Source organism: Homalodisca vitripennis, unplaced genomic scaffold, assembly GCF_021130785.1.
Source record: "Homalodisca vitripennis isolate AUS2020 unplaced genomic scaffold, UT_GWSS_2.1 ScUCBcl_3078;HRSCAF=8362, whole genome shotgun sequence".
Taxonomy (NCBI): domain Eukaryota; kingdom Metazoa; phylum Arthropoda; class Insecta; order Hemiptera; family Cicadellidae; genus Homalodisca; species Homalodisca vitripennis.
This window is the reverse complement of record NW_025779207.1, coordinates 16,777-38,160: the sequence shown is the minus strand read 5'-3', so window position 1 is coordinate 38,160 and position 21,384 is coordinate 16,777. Positions and strand designations below refer to the sequence as shown.

The window sequence follows — 21,384 nt, the reverse complement described above, 5'->3', positions numbered from 1 at the left end:
ACGTACTTGTTTATAAAATACTTAAGGTTAAATATTTTTGTTTCACTTTTAAATGAATAAAAAACGAAACACTCTATGTTCTGTTAAAAAATTATATATTTTAAATTAACCAATTTGCTAAAGGGCTTGTTTCATATTTTTATATAAAATCATTCTTGTTGAGAGTTTTAAAGTGGTTTAAAAATGTTTGTTCAATCATAAAGTGATGTTTTAAGTGGCTTTTAAGGTTGAAATTAAGGGTTTGAAGAAACAACGTACTACCGTTAATTATAAAATTAAAATTACATGATATTTTAAATAATATTTGCATATTTAGTTTTTGTTGTAATATATCTTGCAAATGTACAACTAAAACAGATTTGTGAAAAGGTGCAGTAGTGGCAGTGAAAAGAAGGGTTTATGTTTGATAAAACCTTATTATGATAAAAGTTAACCTTTAACAACAAACATTTTCTTTTTAGTCCTACAATCATTTCTGTCTTTTACTTCAAAATTTCTCCTTTTACATAGCTTTTAAACTTTTTTTATCATATGCCATCCAAAATATATCTCACATGTGATCATTATATCTCCAAAATCACTATGAATTAGGACCATGTTATTAAAATAAAAACTTAAACAAACGTTTTCGTCTCACTACTATTTTTGCTACAAGAATTTTTCAAAATTTATAACTGAAGTGTTAGTAAATATATGTGAATAAGAAGAATTTATAAGGTATTCATTGTAATTAGTCGGAAAATGACAAAGTTATCTAAGAATCTGTAGATGAGGATATAAAACAGTTTTTCTCTAACTCAGGGGTTCAGTGGTAGCGGAAACGTGAGTACGGGTGAGGCCAGTCAGCAGGGTAAACATAGCTTCAACTCTAATCAGCTGCAACAGCTGCGGGTGCAGATTATGGCTTACCGTTTACTGGCTCGCAACCAGCCCCTCTCTCAGCAGCTGGCCATGGCTGTGCAAGGCAAGCGGCTGGATCCACCTGCCTCCACACCACCCTACCAGCGCAATACTACACCGGCCGAACCAGGTATTAACACAGATTCATGAAGAACTGGGTTATACTTACGCTTCCATGTATATATATATTACACAGTTCAGTTTTTGTTAAGGAAAATCTCGACTCTTTCAATCTTAGAAGCCTTATTTAACCATGAACACAACACTAGAATTAAAAATACAATTGATGTGCAATATGCTAGGTTAAGTAAAACTCAACAGAACTATGCAATAACCGGAGCTAGGCTATTCAATAAGTTACCATTAAGTGCTAGATCAATTTCTGTTGGTAGGTTTAAGAATGTTGTTGCAGAGTGGCTCAAGAGAAAAACATTTTTATTCTGTAGATGAGATTTTTTATGCTAATTTTAGTGACTTACCAATTTTAAAAATTTTAAACAATTTTTAAACTTTTAACATAGATATAGATTGTATTTATTTTTAGGCTCTGTAGGCCTACTTAGTGATATTTTTTAATATCATATTTGACTTTGTCAATACAATTTTGTAATTGTTGGACGACAATAAAATGATTCTGATTCTGATGTCAAATTTAATACTGTAAGGCATTATTGCATTAAGAATTTTTTTTACTATGTTTTTTTGAGTAAAACAAACTTTTAACTAAAAACATAGGAGATATTTGTACCATGTAAACAATGATGTAGAAGTAAAAGAACTTCTTAGATAACCAAAAGTGTTTAAATTTTATCTATAGTTTCAGAATATACATAGTTTTCTATATGTTTTGGAACTAGTATTTTAAAACTAAGTTGTTACAAAATTAACCATAGAAGTGGCACTAACTTTTTCCCGACATGGGAGGTGGCCAGTTTTCTTTCCTTTTACAGAAGTTTAATTAATCTTTTATAAAATACATAAAATAAACCTAAACCCATTTGTATTTTGTTATTGTAATCAGAACTTGTCACACATATTGTCACATATATTGATTATAATGGCTACAAGTTTCATACACACAGCAGTTTTGTAATAATAAAAACCAATTCTTTGTTGAAGTTTGTTTTGACAATGGAAGGGCTTTGAAGGAAACAGGTAAATAACCAACTTAACACATGACTACAATCTAGTAGATTAATGAAAAAAAAAACGTTTTTTACATTTTAATCTTGATTGTAGTTATGCGTTGGGATATTCAGCTGAGGAAAAAATCAAATTGCAGGTCTCACAATGTAGTGTTAGTGATTTTTTGTATCACTAAGATGGCAAATGTCCGGAAAAATAGTTTCTTCTTTATAAAACTTTGTAATTCTTTCTAAAAAAAATTTGTAATTTTTCAAAACCAATACTTCCTAATTCAAGCTGCTATGCCACAGTTATACTGATTGAAAGGTAGAAAACTACATCACAGTATATTTAAGTGTATAAAATTGAGTATATACAACCTATTGCAAATAACACAATAATAAGTTTTATTTTTAGTGATATTAGTTAAAAAAATACTAGTATTAATCAAGATTTACTCTGTTAAACTATATTCATTTTTATAGGTGTTATATCCTTTTTGTATCTAAAAATGATCCCTTTGAAAAAATATTTTAATAAATCTTTGGTTGTGTTTAAGTATAAAGTATATAAATATTAGTTAGTAAGATAGTATAGTATTCAGTGAAATAAGTACTAAACTAAACTTATTAATCTTTTGAATATTTATGATTTTGAAAAATTTATAATTTAGTCTTGGAGTTAGACTATGATGTATGTGGAAGGTTAATGCAACTGAACTTAAAATACTACATTCTATTTTGTTTCAAGCAATTTTGCTTGAAATAATTTACAGCATGTGATAAATTTAAATTTGCCTATACATGTAGGCAGTGTATAAATCACCAAAAGTTAATGACATTATAGTAATTGTAAACATGAAAGAAGGTTTAGCTGAAACAGTTGGTGATTTAAATGAAACTTGAAATAATGTAAATTTAAACAACATCTTTTATCACTAATGTGGGTTCCAGTCTTGCATCAACCAGTTTACTCCTGAAGAGAAATGCAGGAAAAGTTAATCTAATCTGTCATAGATCATGTGTATTTAAAAGTAGATAAGGCTATGGCATATTCTACCATTATCAAGGTCAAGACCACTAACAATATAGCACTAACCATATATTATTCTAAATTTCCATGTTGAGTATCAAAGAGAAATAAAATTATTGGCATCAAACTTTTTAATTTAGATGAGAAGAATATCTTATAAATTTAGAAAACTAGGAGTTGACCAGTAAATAATTGTGAGCTTAAATTTAATTAAATTTATTCCAACATAATACTATTTTACAGATCTACAATATGAAATACCAGAAGTAATTATTAAAAAAGTGTAGAATGATTCAAACAATCTGGGATGATACAAAGTCATAGATATGGTTAAGCAACAAGACAAAATATTTAGGAAATTAACCCTTTGAGTGCCGCGGCATTTTGCTATATGGTATGCATAAAATTCCGAGCCAAAATGTCTGATTTTGCAAGGGTCTGGTTAAAAATTCCTTAAAAAAATATTTATTTGTATAATGTCCTGGGGGTTTTTTTTTTGTTTTGTAGATAAATATATTTTCTTTATAAATAATTCAGTAAAAAATAAATAAAAATAACAGGGCTAAATTCAGGACGAAGCATATGTTTTGGTCCAGGGAATTCTTTGTATCCAATTGAAATAAGGGGAAATCAATCGTCTGGCCCAACTTCAATCCAATCGGAGGGGGGTCAAGCAACTGGATGTCAACAGGCGCCGGCTCATCGTCATTGTTTGTCATGTCTGGGTCATCAATGTCAGGGGAACTATGGTCATTATAAACAGGACTTCTTTGTTGTAGGCCTACGCCTACTTTCAAACTTTTCTGATTACCTTGTAATTCAGGATGTGTTCTCTTATTAGGCTTTTTAGGTGTGGATGTAAACATTAGGCCTACATTGGTTTTAGATAAATCTGATTCATTATCAGATGATGGATAGTAGTCTATGTCAGCATCAGTATCGTCTAATTCTGAGGAAGAATCTTCAAAAACATCAAGATCACTCTCACTGTCTAAATATTGGTCATTTGTATCTTGGTCACCCTCGCCTAACCCTAACCTAACACTCTGTGTATTGTCTACACTGCTAATGCTTGAATCTAATGCCTGCAATACTAGGTCTTCATTATCAGCAATTTTTTTACGACTCATTGTTTATAAATATCACTGAACAAACGTAAGAAACATAAAATCTAAACAAATGTATTTAGTAAAGTACTAGCTGCTTATGATCACCATAACTCACGGTCAAGTCATTGTTCTACTTATACACAGACTAGAACAACATACACAAACAAAATAATTTGAAGATACTAACACTACAAACCCATTTACACTTAAAAACTTTCAATATCATTTGTGAAATAAACACCAGCGCAAACAAAACATGTGCCAGCTCGTCCGCGTAGCGGTCAATTCTAAACTCAACTGATGCGCTCACTTTACAACCGCCGTAAAAATCAGAATTTACGCAGAATGCAACAAAACCTTCATCAAAAGTTACGTTGAAGCCTTTGGAATGCGTATTTATAGTTATTGAGCCAATTTAGATAAATACTATTAAATATAAGCGTTACTACAGAAGTCGCAAATAGCGATTCTGGCATTTCTTGCATATAGTGCAGGATCGCAAATAGCTATGCTCTGGCACTCAAAGAGTTAAACAAATACTTACTATGTATTACTAAATAAATATAAATACTTCATAAAAAATGAAAAACAAGCATTCACTAAAAATCTTGAAATAAATCAGAATAAGGAAGATGGAAGAAAATGAAAAAATATATTGCTATAATGCATAGGAAATAAATAAAATGTAGCATATGTTATTAAAACAACACTCTTCCAATATAATTTATTTTTTGGATGAGGCCTTTCGAAACCAAAGGTAATAAATACGTGAATAAATGGAGTCGTTTGAAGATGAAACCTTGGTTTCGAAAGGCCTTGTCCAAAAAATAAATTATACTAGAAACATGTTGTTTTAATAATATTTAAACTTACTACATTTTAAAATGTTTACAATTGCTTCCAAGGGTCTTCAAAGAAGTAAATATTTGAACATTGATTGTAGAATACATAAATAAATACATTATTGTGAAGATGGATAATGTAGAAGTGATAGGTAATAAGTTTGCTAAAGTTTTACAACAGATGTTAACAACGTCATTCATAGAGGCAATATTCAGATGATACAAAATAACCAAACTTAGCAACATGTATTCACATCTTTGTACAAGGGTTGGCTAGAAAGAAACTGGATTAGCTTTGAACTTGGGAGTAAGCAAAGGGGGAGCTACTGTTTAAACAGTTTATTATTAACTAAGTATGCCATTTCAACAAATTTTTGTCTGTATGATAGGTAGGATTTAAACTAATTTATTGTTCTCTTTTACATTCCAAAATTAGACAGTTTTTCTAAGAGTTTAGTGTGGTTAACACCAGTGGCGCACCTAGAGATCTTCTCTGGGGGTATCCGGAACACAAGGGAGTCAGGAGCATGAAACTTTTGGAATACTAGGTTCTAGAAGTGTTATTTTATAGTACTTCTGAACTAATAAAGGAGGGCAAAGATCAGGTCAGAGTGTATATTATAGTTTACAGTAAAATTACTCTACTACCAATCACCAGGAGATGCTTATACAGGCATCATTAAAATATTCTGAAACAAATACATCTTGTATGAAGTATATTTAACTCTAACGAAATTTAATTGTAACATTAATAAAATGTTGTACATAGTTCATTTTAAATTACAAATCAAGACCAAAGCTAAATCTTGATGTCTACTCTCGGATCAAAAAGTATATATATCCGAGTTTTTTAAAATGACCACAAACTACCTGATAGGCTACAATAATAGGAGTTATATTAAAATTTAGTTACTTTATTTCTTTGTTTCTACATATAAAACTGTTTACTAACAATAACTTCCAGTTCTTGATATGTCAATAACAATAAACATATACCGGTGTTGGTGCTTTTCAACCAAATTGCAACTTTGAAAATACATAATTCGGAAGCTTCTGATCCAATATAGACCAAATGTATATACAAGATAGATACAAGTTCACTGTAACTGAATATGTAATTTTAGAATTTATAATAGTATAAAAATAAAGTTGTTATTAAATGATCATGTTATCTTTTATTCTAAACCGGGTGGTACACAAAATTCGGCACTGGTCACGTTATGGAGCTAAGAGTCATTATCTTGAACATGTAATTTTATAAACCATTATTTAAAAAGTTTAATTTTTAACACATATCACATTGAGCAGGTTTTGTTAATTTACTGGTAACTATTCATTTTAACGCGCAAATCGCCAGACTGCACCCAGGGCAGTATTGCCTCGTGGTGACAACGAATGATAACAAACTAAGACAGTACAGAACTGCTCATAGCTCGGGAAACTCAGTCACTACTGTGACAACTGAGGTTCACAAGCACACTGCGCCCAGGGCAGTATTGCCCCAGTGGCAACGATTGTCACTACTGACAACTGAGGTTCACAAGCACACTGTATTGCCTCGTGGTGACAACGAATGTCAACAAATTAACACAGCTGCTCATAGCTTGGGAAACTCAGTCACTACTGTGACAACTGTCATGACAACGAATGTCAACAAGTACAGAACTGCTCATACGGGAAACTCAGTCACTACTGTGACAACTGAGGTTCACAAGCACACTGCGCCCAGGGCAGTATTGCCTCGTGGTGACAACGAATGTCAACAAATTAACACAGTACAGAACTGCTCATCAGCTCGGGAAACTCAGTCACTACTGTGACAACTGAGGTTCACAAGCACACTGCGCTCAGGGCAGTATTGCCTCGTGGTGACAACGAATGTCAACAAATTAACACAGTACAGAACTGCTCATAGCTCGGGAAACTCAGTCACTACTGTGACAACTGAGGTTCACAAGCACACTGCGCCCAGGGCAGTATTGCCTCGTGGTGACAACGAATGTCAACAAATTAACACAGTACAGAACTGCTCATAGCTTGGGAAACTCAGTCACTACTGTGACAAACTGAGGTTCACAAGCACACTGCGCCCAGGGCAGTATTGCCTCGTGGTGACAACGAATGTCAACAAATTAACACAGTACAGAACTGCTCATAGCTCGGGAAACTCAGTCACTACTGTGACAACTGAGGTTCACAAGCACACTGCGCCCAGGGCAGTATTGCCTCGTGGTGACAACGAATGTCAACAAATTAACACAGTACAGAACTGCTCATAGCTCGGGAAACTCAGTCACTACTGTGACAACTGAGGTTCACAAGCACACTGCGCCCAGGGCAGTATTGCCTCGTGGTGACAATGAATGTCAACAAATTAACACAGTACAGAACTGCTCATAGCTCGGGAAACTCAGTCACTACTGTGACAACTGAGGTTCACAAGCACACTGCGCCCAGGGCAGTATTGCCTCGTGGTGACAACGAATGTCAACAAATTAACACAGTACAGAACTGCTCATAGCTCGGGAAACTCAGTCACTACTGTGACAACTGAGGTTCACAAGCACACTGCGCCCAGGGCAGTATTGTCTCGTGGTGACAACGAATGTCAACAAATTAACACAGTACAGAACTAACATTACTGTAACATGTACCTGTACCATTTTAGGAGTATTCTGTTACATATGATTCTAAATCAGTACGAGAATATTTTGTACTTGGTTATTGAAAGTACCAGGTACAGGTAGAAAGCACAAGAAATAGTAAAAACTAACCTCACTTTTATAGTTGCTGTGTGACAGTAAAATTCAAATCTTTAGTCTTTGGAACAAAATTGAAATATATGTGTAGTGCTGTGTATTTCACAAATTTTATATATAAAGTTTGAATTTATATACTTTATTATGACTGATTTCAAATTTCCAACATAATTGTTCTTTTTAGCCAGAAAATAATTATTAGGAAATTGATTATTTTGAAATACAATGCTCTAGGAGGGGGGGGGGCTGGCTGGTCCCATTTGTTTCCCCACGTTGTTGTCAATAATAGATTTGGTAAACTGGGACACAGCACTTATGACTGATCTCTTTGGGCAGAAACCGTCTTGATTTTGGTCTACTAGATAATTATTTTCTTAATACTCTAATAATTGATTGTACATGGCTTTTTCATATAATGGATAATAATGCCAATGGTAAATAATTATTTACATTATGCTGCTTTCTTTTTTTATGTATGGGAATACTATTTATAATTTTTTATTTGTCTGGAAATATACTTGATACAAAAGATGAGTTTATTAAATGTTTTATTGGTTTAATTAATTCATCACAAGCATATTTTATGACTGTCATAGGGACATAATCAACTTTTTTTCAAAAGACATGATAATTCTTATTATTTCTTTGTCACAGGGGGCTCTACAATTGACATTTATGCTGTGATATTGTGGTGTAAATAATTCACATTAACAAAACATTGCAAGGCTCATTCAATTCAGGAACAATTTGGTTTTCAACTGTGCCTATAAAAAAGTTGTTAACTAGTTCAGTTACAGAATTTGGATCTGTCACCATTTCACCATTGATGTTCAGGTCAATTTGATTTCTATGTTTAGATTTATTAGATTCTGTTAATTATTCTTTTTATTCTAATTTTGGCATTGTAATTTATTGTATAGATGGTGTTTGTTGTAGAAATAAATAAAACAAAATAAAAACGTGCTTTAGTAAAAAAAGACTGTTTAGTGTTAATAAAAATAAAATTTTATTCACTTTTGGTATATGAAATAATTTTTAAGACTTATTGTGAGAGCAACATATGAAAAGTCGTAAAATAATCAAATATGGTATATCATATATTTTTGTTGATGGAAATGACATTTTTTATAGTGACTGGACCTAAAACAAATGACTTCAATGCCCCAAATTCTATCAAATACTTTATTTGGAAAAAGGGTTATTGTAAAAGTTATATTTCTAAACATTCATTTAATTTTTATACCCTTCTCATTGTTTTATTGAGTATAGTTTATAAAATATAAAAAATAACTAGTAATTAGTTTTGTATTTAAGAAAAGAAATAAAAACACGTTTTCAGCAAATATTCATTTTTTATCAAATGTAATGTTTGGTTTTTTTTATTTGCTAAATTTTTTCTAGCTTATTATGATTATACTGTATATTTTAAGAGACCATAAAAATCTAAATAAAGCTTTATACATTACATGTTTCGTAGATATAAAAATATATGACATTGTAATAAAGGCCCGAAGTAAAATGCAAACTAACTGTTGCTAAAAAGCTACCACCACTACCCCTCACCTAACTGTCAACTGCCAATTGCGTAATGTAGCAGGTATTGCGGTTATCGCAAGATAGACTATCATATCAATTAATTAAGATGGGTTTCAATATAATGTGATCTATAACTAATGTAAGTAATAGATACATAAATTAATATGAATCTATAGAACTACTGAAACAAATTATGTAGAAATGTTTTTATCTATTGGTCTTAGAACTGAGTTATCTTTTGAATGGTAGATGGGGTATCTGCAGGTGAAGGAGCAGATGGGGCTGGGGCAGGAGGAGGCATGATGCAGCATCCGATGCGACCTCCAGGACCTCCTGGTGGCCAGCCCCCGACCCAGTCCCCCATGACAGCTCAGATGGCTCCTCCTACCGGACCAGTACCCCCTCAACAGGGAGCACCACCTGTACCCCGGCAGCCAGCGCCCCTGCCCTCGGTCATGTCTGGACCTGTCCGACCACAGGGCACACCCAACAACCAACAGCTGCTTTCCCAGACGTGCCAGGCTCAACAGAAACAGAACCGAGTCACGTCTGTCCAACGACCACTAGGACTGGATCCTTTGTTAATACTGCAAGAACGTGAAAATAGGTTAGTAATGACAATCGCCATATTCCTTATAATTATTATCAAACCCTGTCGGTTTAACTTTTATGAGGGTTGTCTAATTACTGTGACATTTTGTATATCTTTTAATCTATTGGCTGCCACTTTTGTATTTTTTAAATTAATTACCGTTCATTAGGTAGAAAACTGTCCGAAAAATTTATTTCACACAATGTTGCTTACACTTTGCTGAAATAGATTAATGTTGCAAATATAATGCATTATGAAATAACTAGCACTGTAGCTAGCAAATTCCTGATGCCATAATGTATTCTGTGAGACCAAATGATGCTTACAGTCCTCTAACTACTCATGTAATGTGTTCTGTATTGGCAAACCCATTTTAGCCGATTTACAAGGGTTGTTAAAAACTGTTTTGAAATACACATGCTCCATGCAAAAAGTTAGCAGAGAATGTAAACTGATAAAAATAACACAGAAGGAATTATGATAATTTAAGTAGAATTAAAGTAAATTCTAAGAAATAATTGTTAAAAATATATATTTGGCATAACATTAGCGATATGAAGCATCGTATTTAAAATTACAAAATAAGTAATTTTGGATTTAAAATGCATGGTATAGTGAATTTACTTGCAGAGAAATATGTTTGTTTCAATGTGTATGTTATATATGAGATATTGATGCACACAAAATGTAATTTTATTCAGATATATGTTACTCTTCCAATTACATTAATTATAAAAGAACAAACATTCATTTGTAAGGTTTTATTTAAATAAAAAAATTATTCTAAATATGAAACAAATACATATGTTTTAATTCATGAATAATTTAGAGTTGCAGCAAGAATTGCACACCGTATTGATGAATTATCAAATCTTCCAACTACAATGTCTGAAGACTTGCGCATGAAAGCACAAATTGAACTCAGAGCACTGCGGGTACTGAATTTTCAACGTCAGCTTCGTAGTGAGGTAAGTTGAACCCTAGAACTGGGACAAAGTTAAACTTGTAAAATGGTGCCTGCTGCTAGCCTTTTGATAAATAATTCGGAAACTACCAAATATATACAGGATGTCCCGTAATTCTCTGGACAAAGGTCAAGACAAACATATTTTACCATATGAATATGGGCCTCCGATGCTTAGTTTCCCATCTGTCTACCTGTATGTGTTTTTTATAAAAAAATTAATATGTTAAAAAATAATAAATTAAATTATACCAAATATGGCTCAAATGTTAACAATACAAGCTTAGTTACTAAAAAAAGTATCATGAAATTATCTTTAATATTTTCAAAATGGCGGCCATTAAAACTTAAAGTTTGAGTATCTTAAAAACCAGTAATTTTTCTCTAGATTTCAAGAATAACAAATTTTAGAGGATTTTATCACAAATCTAATAACACCAAAATTATTTAAATTGACTAATAAATAACTGATTTAAAGCAAGACATGGCCTACATTGAGGTTCTCAGTGAATAGCCAACAATACAAAACTGAATAAACGGCTGAATGTGCATTATAAGAATGTATTTAAGAGAAATAGATTGTTTTCAATGTATCAATGCTACAGATAAAAGACATCTTCGTCAAAGCATACATTCCCGAGTTTAATTTTTTAATCAACAATTATTGTACATGTTGATCCCAATTGAGATTTTCATCATTAGTCAGACCTAAGAATTTAGTACTCTAATTTTTTGTTACTAATTGGTTACTTACTATGATCATTGGCTTAATTATTTCCTTTTTTGTTGGGCTTTAAGAGATATATATAATTTGTTTTATTTGTATTTAATTTTAAATGATTTTCATTTAACCCTAGAACTGTTAACCCTGCAACTGGCTTTAAGCGATTATCAACGCATTAACTACAGTTTCAAAATGGCACTAAGCTATTTTCGACGCATTAACTATGTCGTGATATGATCTCTCACAGCAAGTCTATTTTTACTTTTTGTTTGAAAGTAAAACATACGTAAAATCTAAAGATAAAGATTCAAGGTTTCATATTATACCATAAAACGCTCTATAGTTAAGTTAAATCTTTTCATTATAAAATTCTAAACTTGGATGTTCACATTTCCGATTGCCATTTGTTTGCGTAATTTCCGAACACGCTAAAATTACCGTATGTTTGTAAAAATTCCCTTATCGTGAGTTTACGTTCTACAGCGAGATCGTAAGTGTCGTCATTGGAAAACAGTGTATATCTTGGCTTTCAGAAACATCTTTTCAATAGCCAGTAGGAAAATTAATGTTTATAAAATAAGCGTTTGAAAAAGCTCGTGTTTTGTAAAATCCCAAAATGCCTAATGCGTCAAAAATAGCTTCATTAAATTTTGTTTATTTTTTGTTACTTTATCGTTGTCTGGAAATAGTGAAAATCATATCAAAACAAAGAAGAAGAATTGCTCTAAGCAACAGTATAATAGACAACGAAGACTATGAACTAGTATTTTTATTTTTTGTTCTGTTGCGCAATCACCGACTCAGCCAGTAGAGAAGAACAACGCATCGCATGGTTGCCATGTTGATTTCTTTGTTGTTATTACGCCATTGCCGTATTAGTGTATTGCTTGCTATTCATTAGGATATTTTAGACATTTCGTTATTTAGTGTGTATAAATAAAAAGTTTTGTTTATTGTTTTTTTTTTTTTAATTAGTGAAGTGAAAAATGTAGAGGTTAGGTTAAGTTATTAGGGAATAGGTTGGATTTTTGTGAAACTGAAATAAGCCTATGTTCACGTAGGTTCAGTGTTTTATAATTTTGTAGACAATTTAATTTTAATTATAATTAAATTTTGATTTGAATTTATGCAAAGGTTTAAAAAGTTTTTTTTACTTTTTCTGAAGGTATTAGAGTTTTATTTCTATGACCATCGCTTGTTTTATTTTTTTTAACAAAAAAAATAATATAAATAAAAATACATTGTTGTACATTTTTGTAAACTTCAATAAACGTACTATCTTTATAAATAATATTTGGATGAAAAGAAAATTGTTAGCTAAAAAAGTTAGGCATTTATTTCACAATTTTGACTTTTGTAAAAATTAAAAAAAAAGTTATAGGCATATCTATACAATGTCACAATTTATTCTTTTGTAAAAATTATCTAAAAAAATAGTTTGTTGCCATATAAAAAAAATCTATATACAATGTAAACAATATAAAAATGTCAAAATGTCATATTTTTCTCTTCTAAATATTTTTTTTATCTCTTAGAAAAAAATATTTGTTCATCCAATAGATTCCAAAAACTGTCAAAATGTACCTAATATAGCTATAATTTTTGTAAAACTTTTTTCAGATTTTGTAGTTTTTATAGATTATATTGTATCAAAAGTACCAATAAACTTCTTTTAAAATAATTTTTTTGTAATTTGTATTTAGGTATATAAGCAAGGATTCTTTACTATATTTTTTTATCTAAAAAAATGAATTATTAAAATAAAAACTTTAAATACTTAAGAGGGTGCTATAACATTTTGGGAAAAATTTTATTTATTTCACTAATAATGTTTTTTACGTTTTTAATCTTAAAAAATAAAAATACATTAAATATTAAATACATTAATATTTTTTGGAAACTGCATTATTTCTAAGAAAAATGATGTTTTTAAAAATGTTTTTATTTTAAAAAATAGATGAGCAGTAATTATGTTAAAATACAAAACCCTTACAAAATCACCAAAAAGTGCCTGCCATTTGGGATCAAACATGATGCCAGTTCCAGGGTTAATCGACATAATTATGTTAATGCCGGTTTTGTGGTGTTAACCGTCACATTTTTCGATCAAGAAATCGTATAATTACTATAATAAACTCCGGTAACGTATCGAATTGTATTATGCACCATTGGATTCGGGAAGAAAAAAATGGCTAAAGAACAGAGTTTGTTTTATTCCTCTTGTATATTATCTGTATCACGAAGCAAGCTGTGGATATTTATTTTGAATCGTAAAAGAAAACGACACCGTTTGTTGTAATATTGCCGCTGTTCTGGTATCACTTAATGGCCGAGCTGTTTTTGTTATTTAATATTTAGTTTTTTAGTAAACATATTATGTTTTTTAGAATAAATCAATTTCTATATGTAAAACATAAATATATTTAGAATATTAACGGCTTTGTGTAGGCTATTATAATACTGAAATGACTTGGCTAAAATTCATTTCACAAGGGTAAAATTTGTTACTTGTTTTCACTTTACTAAACGTTTAATTTACATAGTTTTTTATTGGTAACTATTTTTTTTTACTAAATAGTTTATTTTTCACAATAATATATATATATATTAACTGTAATTTCTTTGGTAATAGATATTTAATAATATATTGTTTGGGTTTGTTCTATTTTTTCAATATTTTTATGGTATATTTATAGTTTTCTAACTACATAATATTTAGTTATATCTATTACTTATAAACCATAAATTTATAAATAACCATATAGTACAATTTAGATATAGTAAACTATTTTATATTTTGCTGAATGAATTTTTCGCAAAATTTTTGAATAATGGCAAAATTTAACTTTTTTAACTTTTCAAAAAATAATTTTATGGTAATTATTTCATTACTACTGTATATTCTATTTTATTCTAAGTAATAAAAAATGCAAAATAACATGTATTCATAGATAAATGTATTAAGCAAAACTTGTATTTAATTGTTATACCAAAGTCTTACATTGTACACCCATTTAGAATTTTCACGCATTGCTATTTACGCATCGCTGCTTTTGTTCTATAGCTTTATGATGCTTTCATAAATGTGTATAATGTTTATGTTTTTCTGAAACTAGATAAAATTTGACACAGAATGGCTATCTCACTTCATTATTTTCTCACTACAGTAGAACCTCGGTTAAACCGAGGTTAATTGGGACCGAGAGTATACCTCGGATACGGCGAACCTCGGATAACACGGAACGTAACAAAAAAATCGTTACCGGGGCTAAAATAGCTCAAGCTCAAGATATACTAAAACATGAACAAAAGTTATTAACTGAACTGTTGTTTAGTTTATTAGTACAAGAAATGTTATTAGTACGCGCAATAAAAACGTGAGAGGAAACGGTAAACACTCCACAATACTAAAACACTGTTTTTAATATAACACTCATTTTATTGCACAACTGAATACGTATGATATAGGCTACACAATGTACAGAAGTTAGTTTACAGTACACAGTATTCCTGTTTTACAATTAAATCAAAGAAATGAAAATTAATTTACATCTGTACATTGTACAAAAATAAACAAAGTAAGCTAATCTTTTTTCCCAAAGAAATCAGTTATTGTTTTTTCTGACTTAGATTAGAGGATCTTAGGCTAGCCGCCCTGTTGCGCCAGGGTCGCAGCCAAACTAAATCGTTTGTTGTTGCGGTTTCTTGTTGTTCAATGTATGCCAGTGCTCCTCGATCGTTCTTTTCTTCGTAGATGTATTTTCTCAGTCGCCCCAATCAGGTTCATCGCTGTAAAAAAAAACTTTTGTTTTACGTAACCGTATCGCAATCAAAATGGCAGCAGTTGGAATTGGTATGAAATTAGTTTTGGATTGATGAATGGGCAAACGTTTAACTAAAGTGTAACAAATAACTCTATACTGTAGTTGTGTTAAAAAATTGATGTTGGATTATGTTTTTAGTTGCATAAATATAAAAATCATTGCATCATCTTCTGGTTGTTGAAGAAATCTGGAAAATCACGTCAAAAACTTAGGCCTGATGTCATCATCCATTCTGGTTATCCTGGATTCACTCTGATGTCCTCTGCATCTGATCCATTCACGATGTCCCTGCACTGCCACTGCCACTGGAAGGTTGGTTACAAAGATTCACAAGCTCTTCATTTAGAGGGACATGCTCTTGGCTTGGTTTTCAGGAGCAGCTGTCCTCTTGGCGGCTTGCCTTTTCAATTCAAGTTTGCGCCATGACCTTCTTATATGTGTCCTCCCTAACGTTATCCCAAAGCTTCTGACACCCAGTAGAACAACATCTTTCATTGTGATTAACTTGAGAGCATCAGTGACACCCCCCGCCGTCCTCTAGTCTTCCTTAGTTTCTAAGCAGCCTCTTTTTTGTAGTTTCGCTTAAAAGTTCTTCTAGAACTCCCTGTCTAGAGGCTGGATGAGGGCAGTAAACGTTTGGAGGCAAAAAAATAATTCTAATGCCATCGCTGACTAGCTCATCAGCATCTGGATGGGACGAAGCGTTGTCAAGAATAAGAAGGGCCTTGCGAGGGAGTTTTTTTGTTCTCCAAGAAAGCTTCAACGACTGGAACGAATTTCCTCAAAAAAACCATTGTTTGAAAATCCGCGAGTCCATCCATCGCATGTTTTTTTCTGGTTTGTGTATGTGCTGGGAAATGTGTCCACATTAGTATTTTTAAAAGCACGTGGCTTTTTATACTTGCCTATTACAACTGGTTTGAGTTTTCAAACTTCCTGCAGCATTGGCACATCCTAAAAACTGTAACTCGATCTTTAGATTTCTTATACCCAGGAGCTGATGTTTCCTGCTGACTGGCTAAAGTTTTTGAGGGCAACATTCTGAAGTTTAAGGCCTGTCTCATCACAGTTGAATATTTGACGGATGTAAGACCTCACTGACCTCACTCAAAATCCAATTTTCTTATTTTTTCTTCAAAAACTGTCACATCAGTTTCATTACCTGAAAGTTTTTCCCCAGATATATTAAGTTGCCGCACTCCATAACGGTTCTTCCATCGCATTAACCACCCGGAACTAGCGGTAAAAGGTTCATCGCCATCGCCAAAAGATTTATGGAAATCTAGCGCTTTTTGCCTGCAAAATAGGCCCACTTATTGGACTTCCCCTTGCTCTCATTTCCGAAAACCATAAGAATAAAGCCTCGGAAGTTTTTTCATACTCACCACTTTTTTAAAACGTTTTTCTCTCTGAATTGCAATTGGAAATTTAAGCTCTGAGCACCCCATTTTTCTAACTCAGCCCTCTTCCTCCTCCAATCTCCGACGGTAACCTCACCAACACCCAAGTCTTTAGCGACTGTTCTTATTGACTCACCATTGTCCAGACGACGAATCGCATTTAGTTTAGTCTCTAAGGACACAACGACACGTTTGCGTTTAGCACTCATTTACACCTACTGTAACTGCACTTAAACACACAATAAAAAAAACAGTGATAGACACTTGACTTGTAAAAGTAAACAAAGGACTGCCACTGAGACGAAATGGCGTCTTCGGGCAGACCGATGATGCAACGAACACATCCGAGCTGAAGCTGTACACCAGGACAGCCCACTAGATGCGCAATAAGCTACGGAGTCGAATCGGGGTGGGGGGAGAGCGAGTGGCTCAGTCGCGTCTCGGCATTGAAACAGTTCGCATTGGTCCGGCGGCGAGCTGGTGTCGGGTTACAAACACTGCAGCTGCTCTGGCGAGCGGTGTCGGGTGACAGTGCCGTATGCATTCGGCAAAGATAAGCGCTTAAGCTACGCAAATATTTGGCCGAGGAAACACAACAGTTGCCAACAATTTACTGTAACAGTAGTTTTTAACGCATTGCAGGCTAGCGTGCGTATTGCGATAAAAGGAGCACCCCAAACGCTCATTACTGTACGTAGTTTGTGCGTGTTTCTTTTTGCTTTTTAATAAAAAAAAATCGTCCGAGGACGGCCTCGTTAACCCGGAGTCTCGGTTAAGCGAGGCTCGGTTAACCGAGGTTCTACTGTTATAACTTCATTTGCTAGGTATGGCCCCCCCCCCAAATTTAAGAAATATTTTTCGTAAATTTTATAATTTGATTAAAAAAAGTGTTTATTAGAAAATTTTTTTGATGGTTAATTTTACAATATAGTGCAATTCTACGTTTAATTCTGAACACAAAAATATATACTCTTATTTATATTGCTTTTATTGTATATTTTTAATAATAATTTTTTTAAAAAAAAAAAACCTTGCGCGAAGCTCCAAAACAGCCCGACACTACAGGATGAAATGACCGCCAGTTCTAGGGTTAAAAAAGAATTAATGTTATTCAATTCCAAATATGAAAGCCTCCATCTCATCTACTGAATTGGATGATAGTTTGAGGTTTGCATCATCTGCATATAAACGTGGTAAACCACTGCCCAGAGATTTATGGGACACCCTATAGATATTGTTACATATTATATTTTTGTTTTGTTTTTTGTTTTTTCTTAAGAAATGTAGTTTTAGAAACATTTGCTAAAAATAAGATATTTTTTACTTTAGATACATATAATTATATGAGAATGTTTATATTAAAATTCTATATTTGAACTGCCTACAGTAATGTTAAAACATTTCTTTTACAAAATTCAATTATAGCCAAAAATATGTCAAATTTAATGTAGAATAACATACAATTAATTTTTACCATAAAAAAATTGTGGTTTACATAAAATTTGTATTTACGAATTCACATTGGTGACAGGTAGGTTAAAGTAATGTATTCTTTTATTTCAAAAAGTTGCTGAAAAATAGCCAAAATTCAGTAGTACAGAAAAAAAATATTATTAGGAAAATACAACTTCTCCTCCTCTCCTCCCAAAAAAACAATGTTTTTTTATATACAGATAATAATATAAGAGTAATGATAAATGATGTAAGTTATAAATTAAAAATTGACACTTCAAATAAAAAAATAATTAGGTTTCAACAATTAATTATAAAAATAATTTTTAGGACTTTTTCTCAATAGTTTTGTTGTAGATTATATTATTTTGAACAAGGACGTAAAATATATGCTGAGATTTAGTAAAAAATAAATAATTCATGGAAAATAATATCAAACATTATACATGATCTACATTTTTAGGAAATGATTATCATTTTATAACTGAAACAAAAGAGGCCTAACATTTGTTATATATTTGAATCAAGCAGTAGATTAATTCATTTTAAAAATATAAAACAACTTGTTTACTAAAATTGGTAAAAAGAAACAAAACCAGTCAAGCCGGGATGCTAAGAAAATGGTGGACTGGTTTGTCTTTTTGCTGAAATCATAGCATCAATTTAGTTTCAATAGCTGCCAACATGTCACCAAAGTTCGCTGAACATAGACAAATCATTGCTTTGTACTTTCCCCTTCAAGCACAATAGTTTTTCTTTAATTAGTGTAATAAATAAATACAAATGATGTATTTTTCCAGAAAGGGTGATATATGGCCTTAAACCATTTTACAATTAGCTGTGTGTAAGGGTTTAGAGAAATATTTTTTGTAAACAAACGTTTTATCAATCACAAAATCATTCACATTGTAATGAAGAATATTTCTGCAACTATTGAGATCCAGCGAACTTTTTTCTGTTCCCTGGATTGTTCACAATGATTGGTTAAAAATTACATAATTTGACATTGAGATTTTGGTGTGTTTTGAACTAAATTGATGTAGCATGTTTTTATTTTATATCCTAAGCTCATAATAATGATGCATGATAAAAATAAGATTAATTATAAATAAATTTTAGTAAAAATTAAATTTACAATATGATGTAGTTTTTTCAGTAACTTATGTAAAATATCTTATCAATATTGGGATATGTTTTTGATCAATTAAAGAATTAACAATGTGTTTATTGTTTAGTTGTGTACTCTCCCAAGTACATTGTTTATATTAAAAGTTTTCTGTATATTAAACAAAGTTTTATATTAATAGGTAATTTCATGCACTCGACGTGACACAACTTTGGAAACGGCAGTTAATGTGAAAGCTTATAAACGTACAAAACGTCAAGGATTGCGTGAAGCTCGTGCTACTGAAAAATTGGAAAAACAGCAGAAGTTGGAAGCAGAGAGGAAACGAAGACAGAAACATCAGGTATTAAAATCAACACGTTTAAATAATTGGCTACATAGAGTGTGACTGAATGTGTTAAAGTGCATATAGATGGTAAGATGGTTCCGTCCAAACTGTAGTACTTGTAATGTATTAACTCTCATCTGTCTGTAGAGTATTGAGACTATCATGAATCAAACATTTCATGCACCACATCAAGGTTTCCTATAAATCTGTGCTGGTAGGATAATATGGGTTAATAAACCTGTATATTGGTGAAGTATAGGCAGTACATAAGGATCTATATTTCACTAGGTCATAGATATTAATACAATGAAAATATATCATGAGTTTAATATTAAAAAGAAAAGATATGTTCACCCTCTTCTGCATTTAATTAATGTTTCTGTGGCAATAAAATATGGTGAAAGGAATTTACTAATTAATGCATTGTTTTTGGATGAAATCGGTGGGAACAATATTACAATTTTTTATTTTAAATACTTTGCTGCACAAATTTCAAAAATTATGAGTAGTATTGCAAACGTATTCATTCCCAAATATAGGAAGATTATATGGTAAGGTAACATGATCTTTCCTGACTCAGTTGCCATTTTTCAGTGATTTCAGAACTTGATAACACTAGAATGTTTTAAGATCTACAATCTCTCTTCCGTAGATGGATAACTAATCTACCACATAAATGCAATCTAAGTTAAAATTTTAAAAATCATACCAAAATCTTTTATCATGCATAAGCAAAGAATTACAGCAATCATAAGTAGTGAATTAATAAAGACCTAATAGAAACCTTAGAAAGTAAGAAGCAAATGTTGTGCAAATTCAGACAAATTGAGATATAAATTTAATCAGGATTTCACAACACCCCATATGCAAGGCTTTCCCAACTCCACAAACGCAGCATCACTCTCCAGCCAATAATTTTCTCTCATGATTGACCTTGTAGGGAATTGTCTTTATTCCTTTTGAACGCTTTAACACTACTGATAGAAAAAGCTTACTCTTTTATTCTAAGAACTTTGGAGAGAAGTTAAAATCCCTGAAGTTAACTGAAACTGTCAGACTACTAAATTTTGATGTTGAAACTGTTGAAAGTTTATTCACAAATGTACCAGTTCCAGAATCTCTTGGAATCACGTTTCAATGAAAACCAAACATTAAATGAAAGGACTTAACTTCCCATACAAATAATAATGAAATTGCTAGAATTAAGCACTCAATGTAGTAATTAATTTGATTTAAAGGGTAAAATTTATTGTTAAAATGATGGGAGTGGCCATGGGTTCTCCATTGCCTCCATTTTCACCAATATTTGTATGAAGGAATTTGAGAAAAAAAGCCTTGGTACTTTTAGCCTGTTCACTTTAAACAAAAGATTTGGTAGAGATTTGTGGATGACACTTTTTTTTATGTGTAGGTTTTAAGAGATGGAGGTGTCATTAAGTCTTATGTAAAAAAAACTCACAGGAAAATATTTAAAATGACAGTCAAAACATAAAAAACCTGTCAAAGAAAGAGCTGCCTGCTCGTTGTTTGATGAAGTAAAAAAGTAATGCTCAAATATTAATGAATTAAAAGGGAAAATTGAAGTTGAATCAGATATTTGGAAAATTGGACACCTTTAGTCAGTAAAAACATGTGTTAAAAAAAGAAAAAAAAGCCAGAAGAATTGTTCTT

General features: G+C 31.8%; 1 protein-coding gene across 1 annotated transcript in view; it reads left to right on the top strand.

The window, feature by feature from the left end:
• Positions 1-801: 801 nt before the first annotated feature.
• The window catches only part of LOC124372397 (ATP-dependent helicase brm-like), a gene marked incomplete at both ends in the record, with an annotated part of 36,800 nt that continues 16,217 nt past the window's right edge, over positions 802-21,384 (top strand). Inside the window, 4 exon segments of the mRNA XM_046830794.1 lie at positions 802-1,030; positions 9,553-9,910; positions 10,725-10,863; positions 19,567-19,728. Of these exon segments, the coding sequence (XP_046686750.1) occupies positions 802-1,030; positions 9,553-9,910; positions 10,725-10,863; positions 19,567-19,728 (888 nt within the window).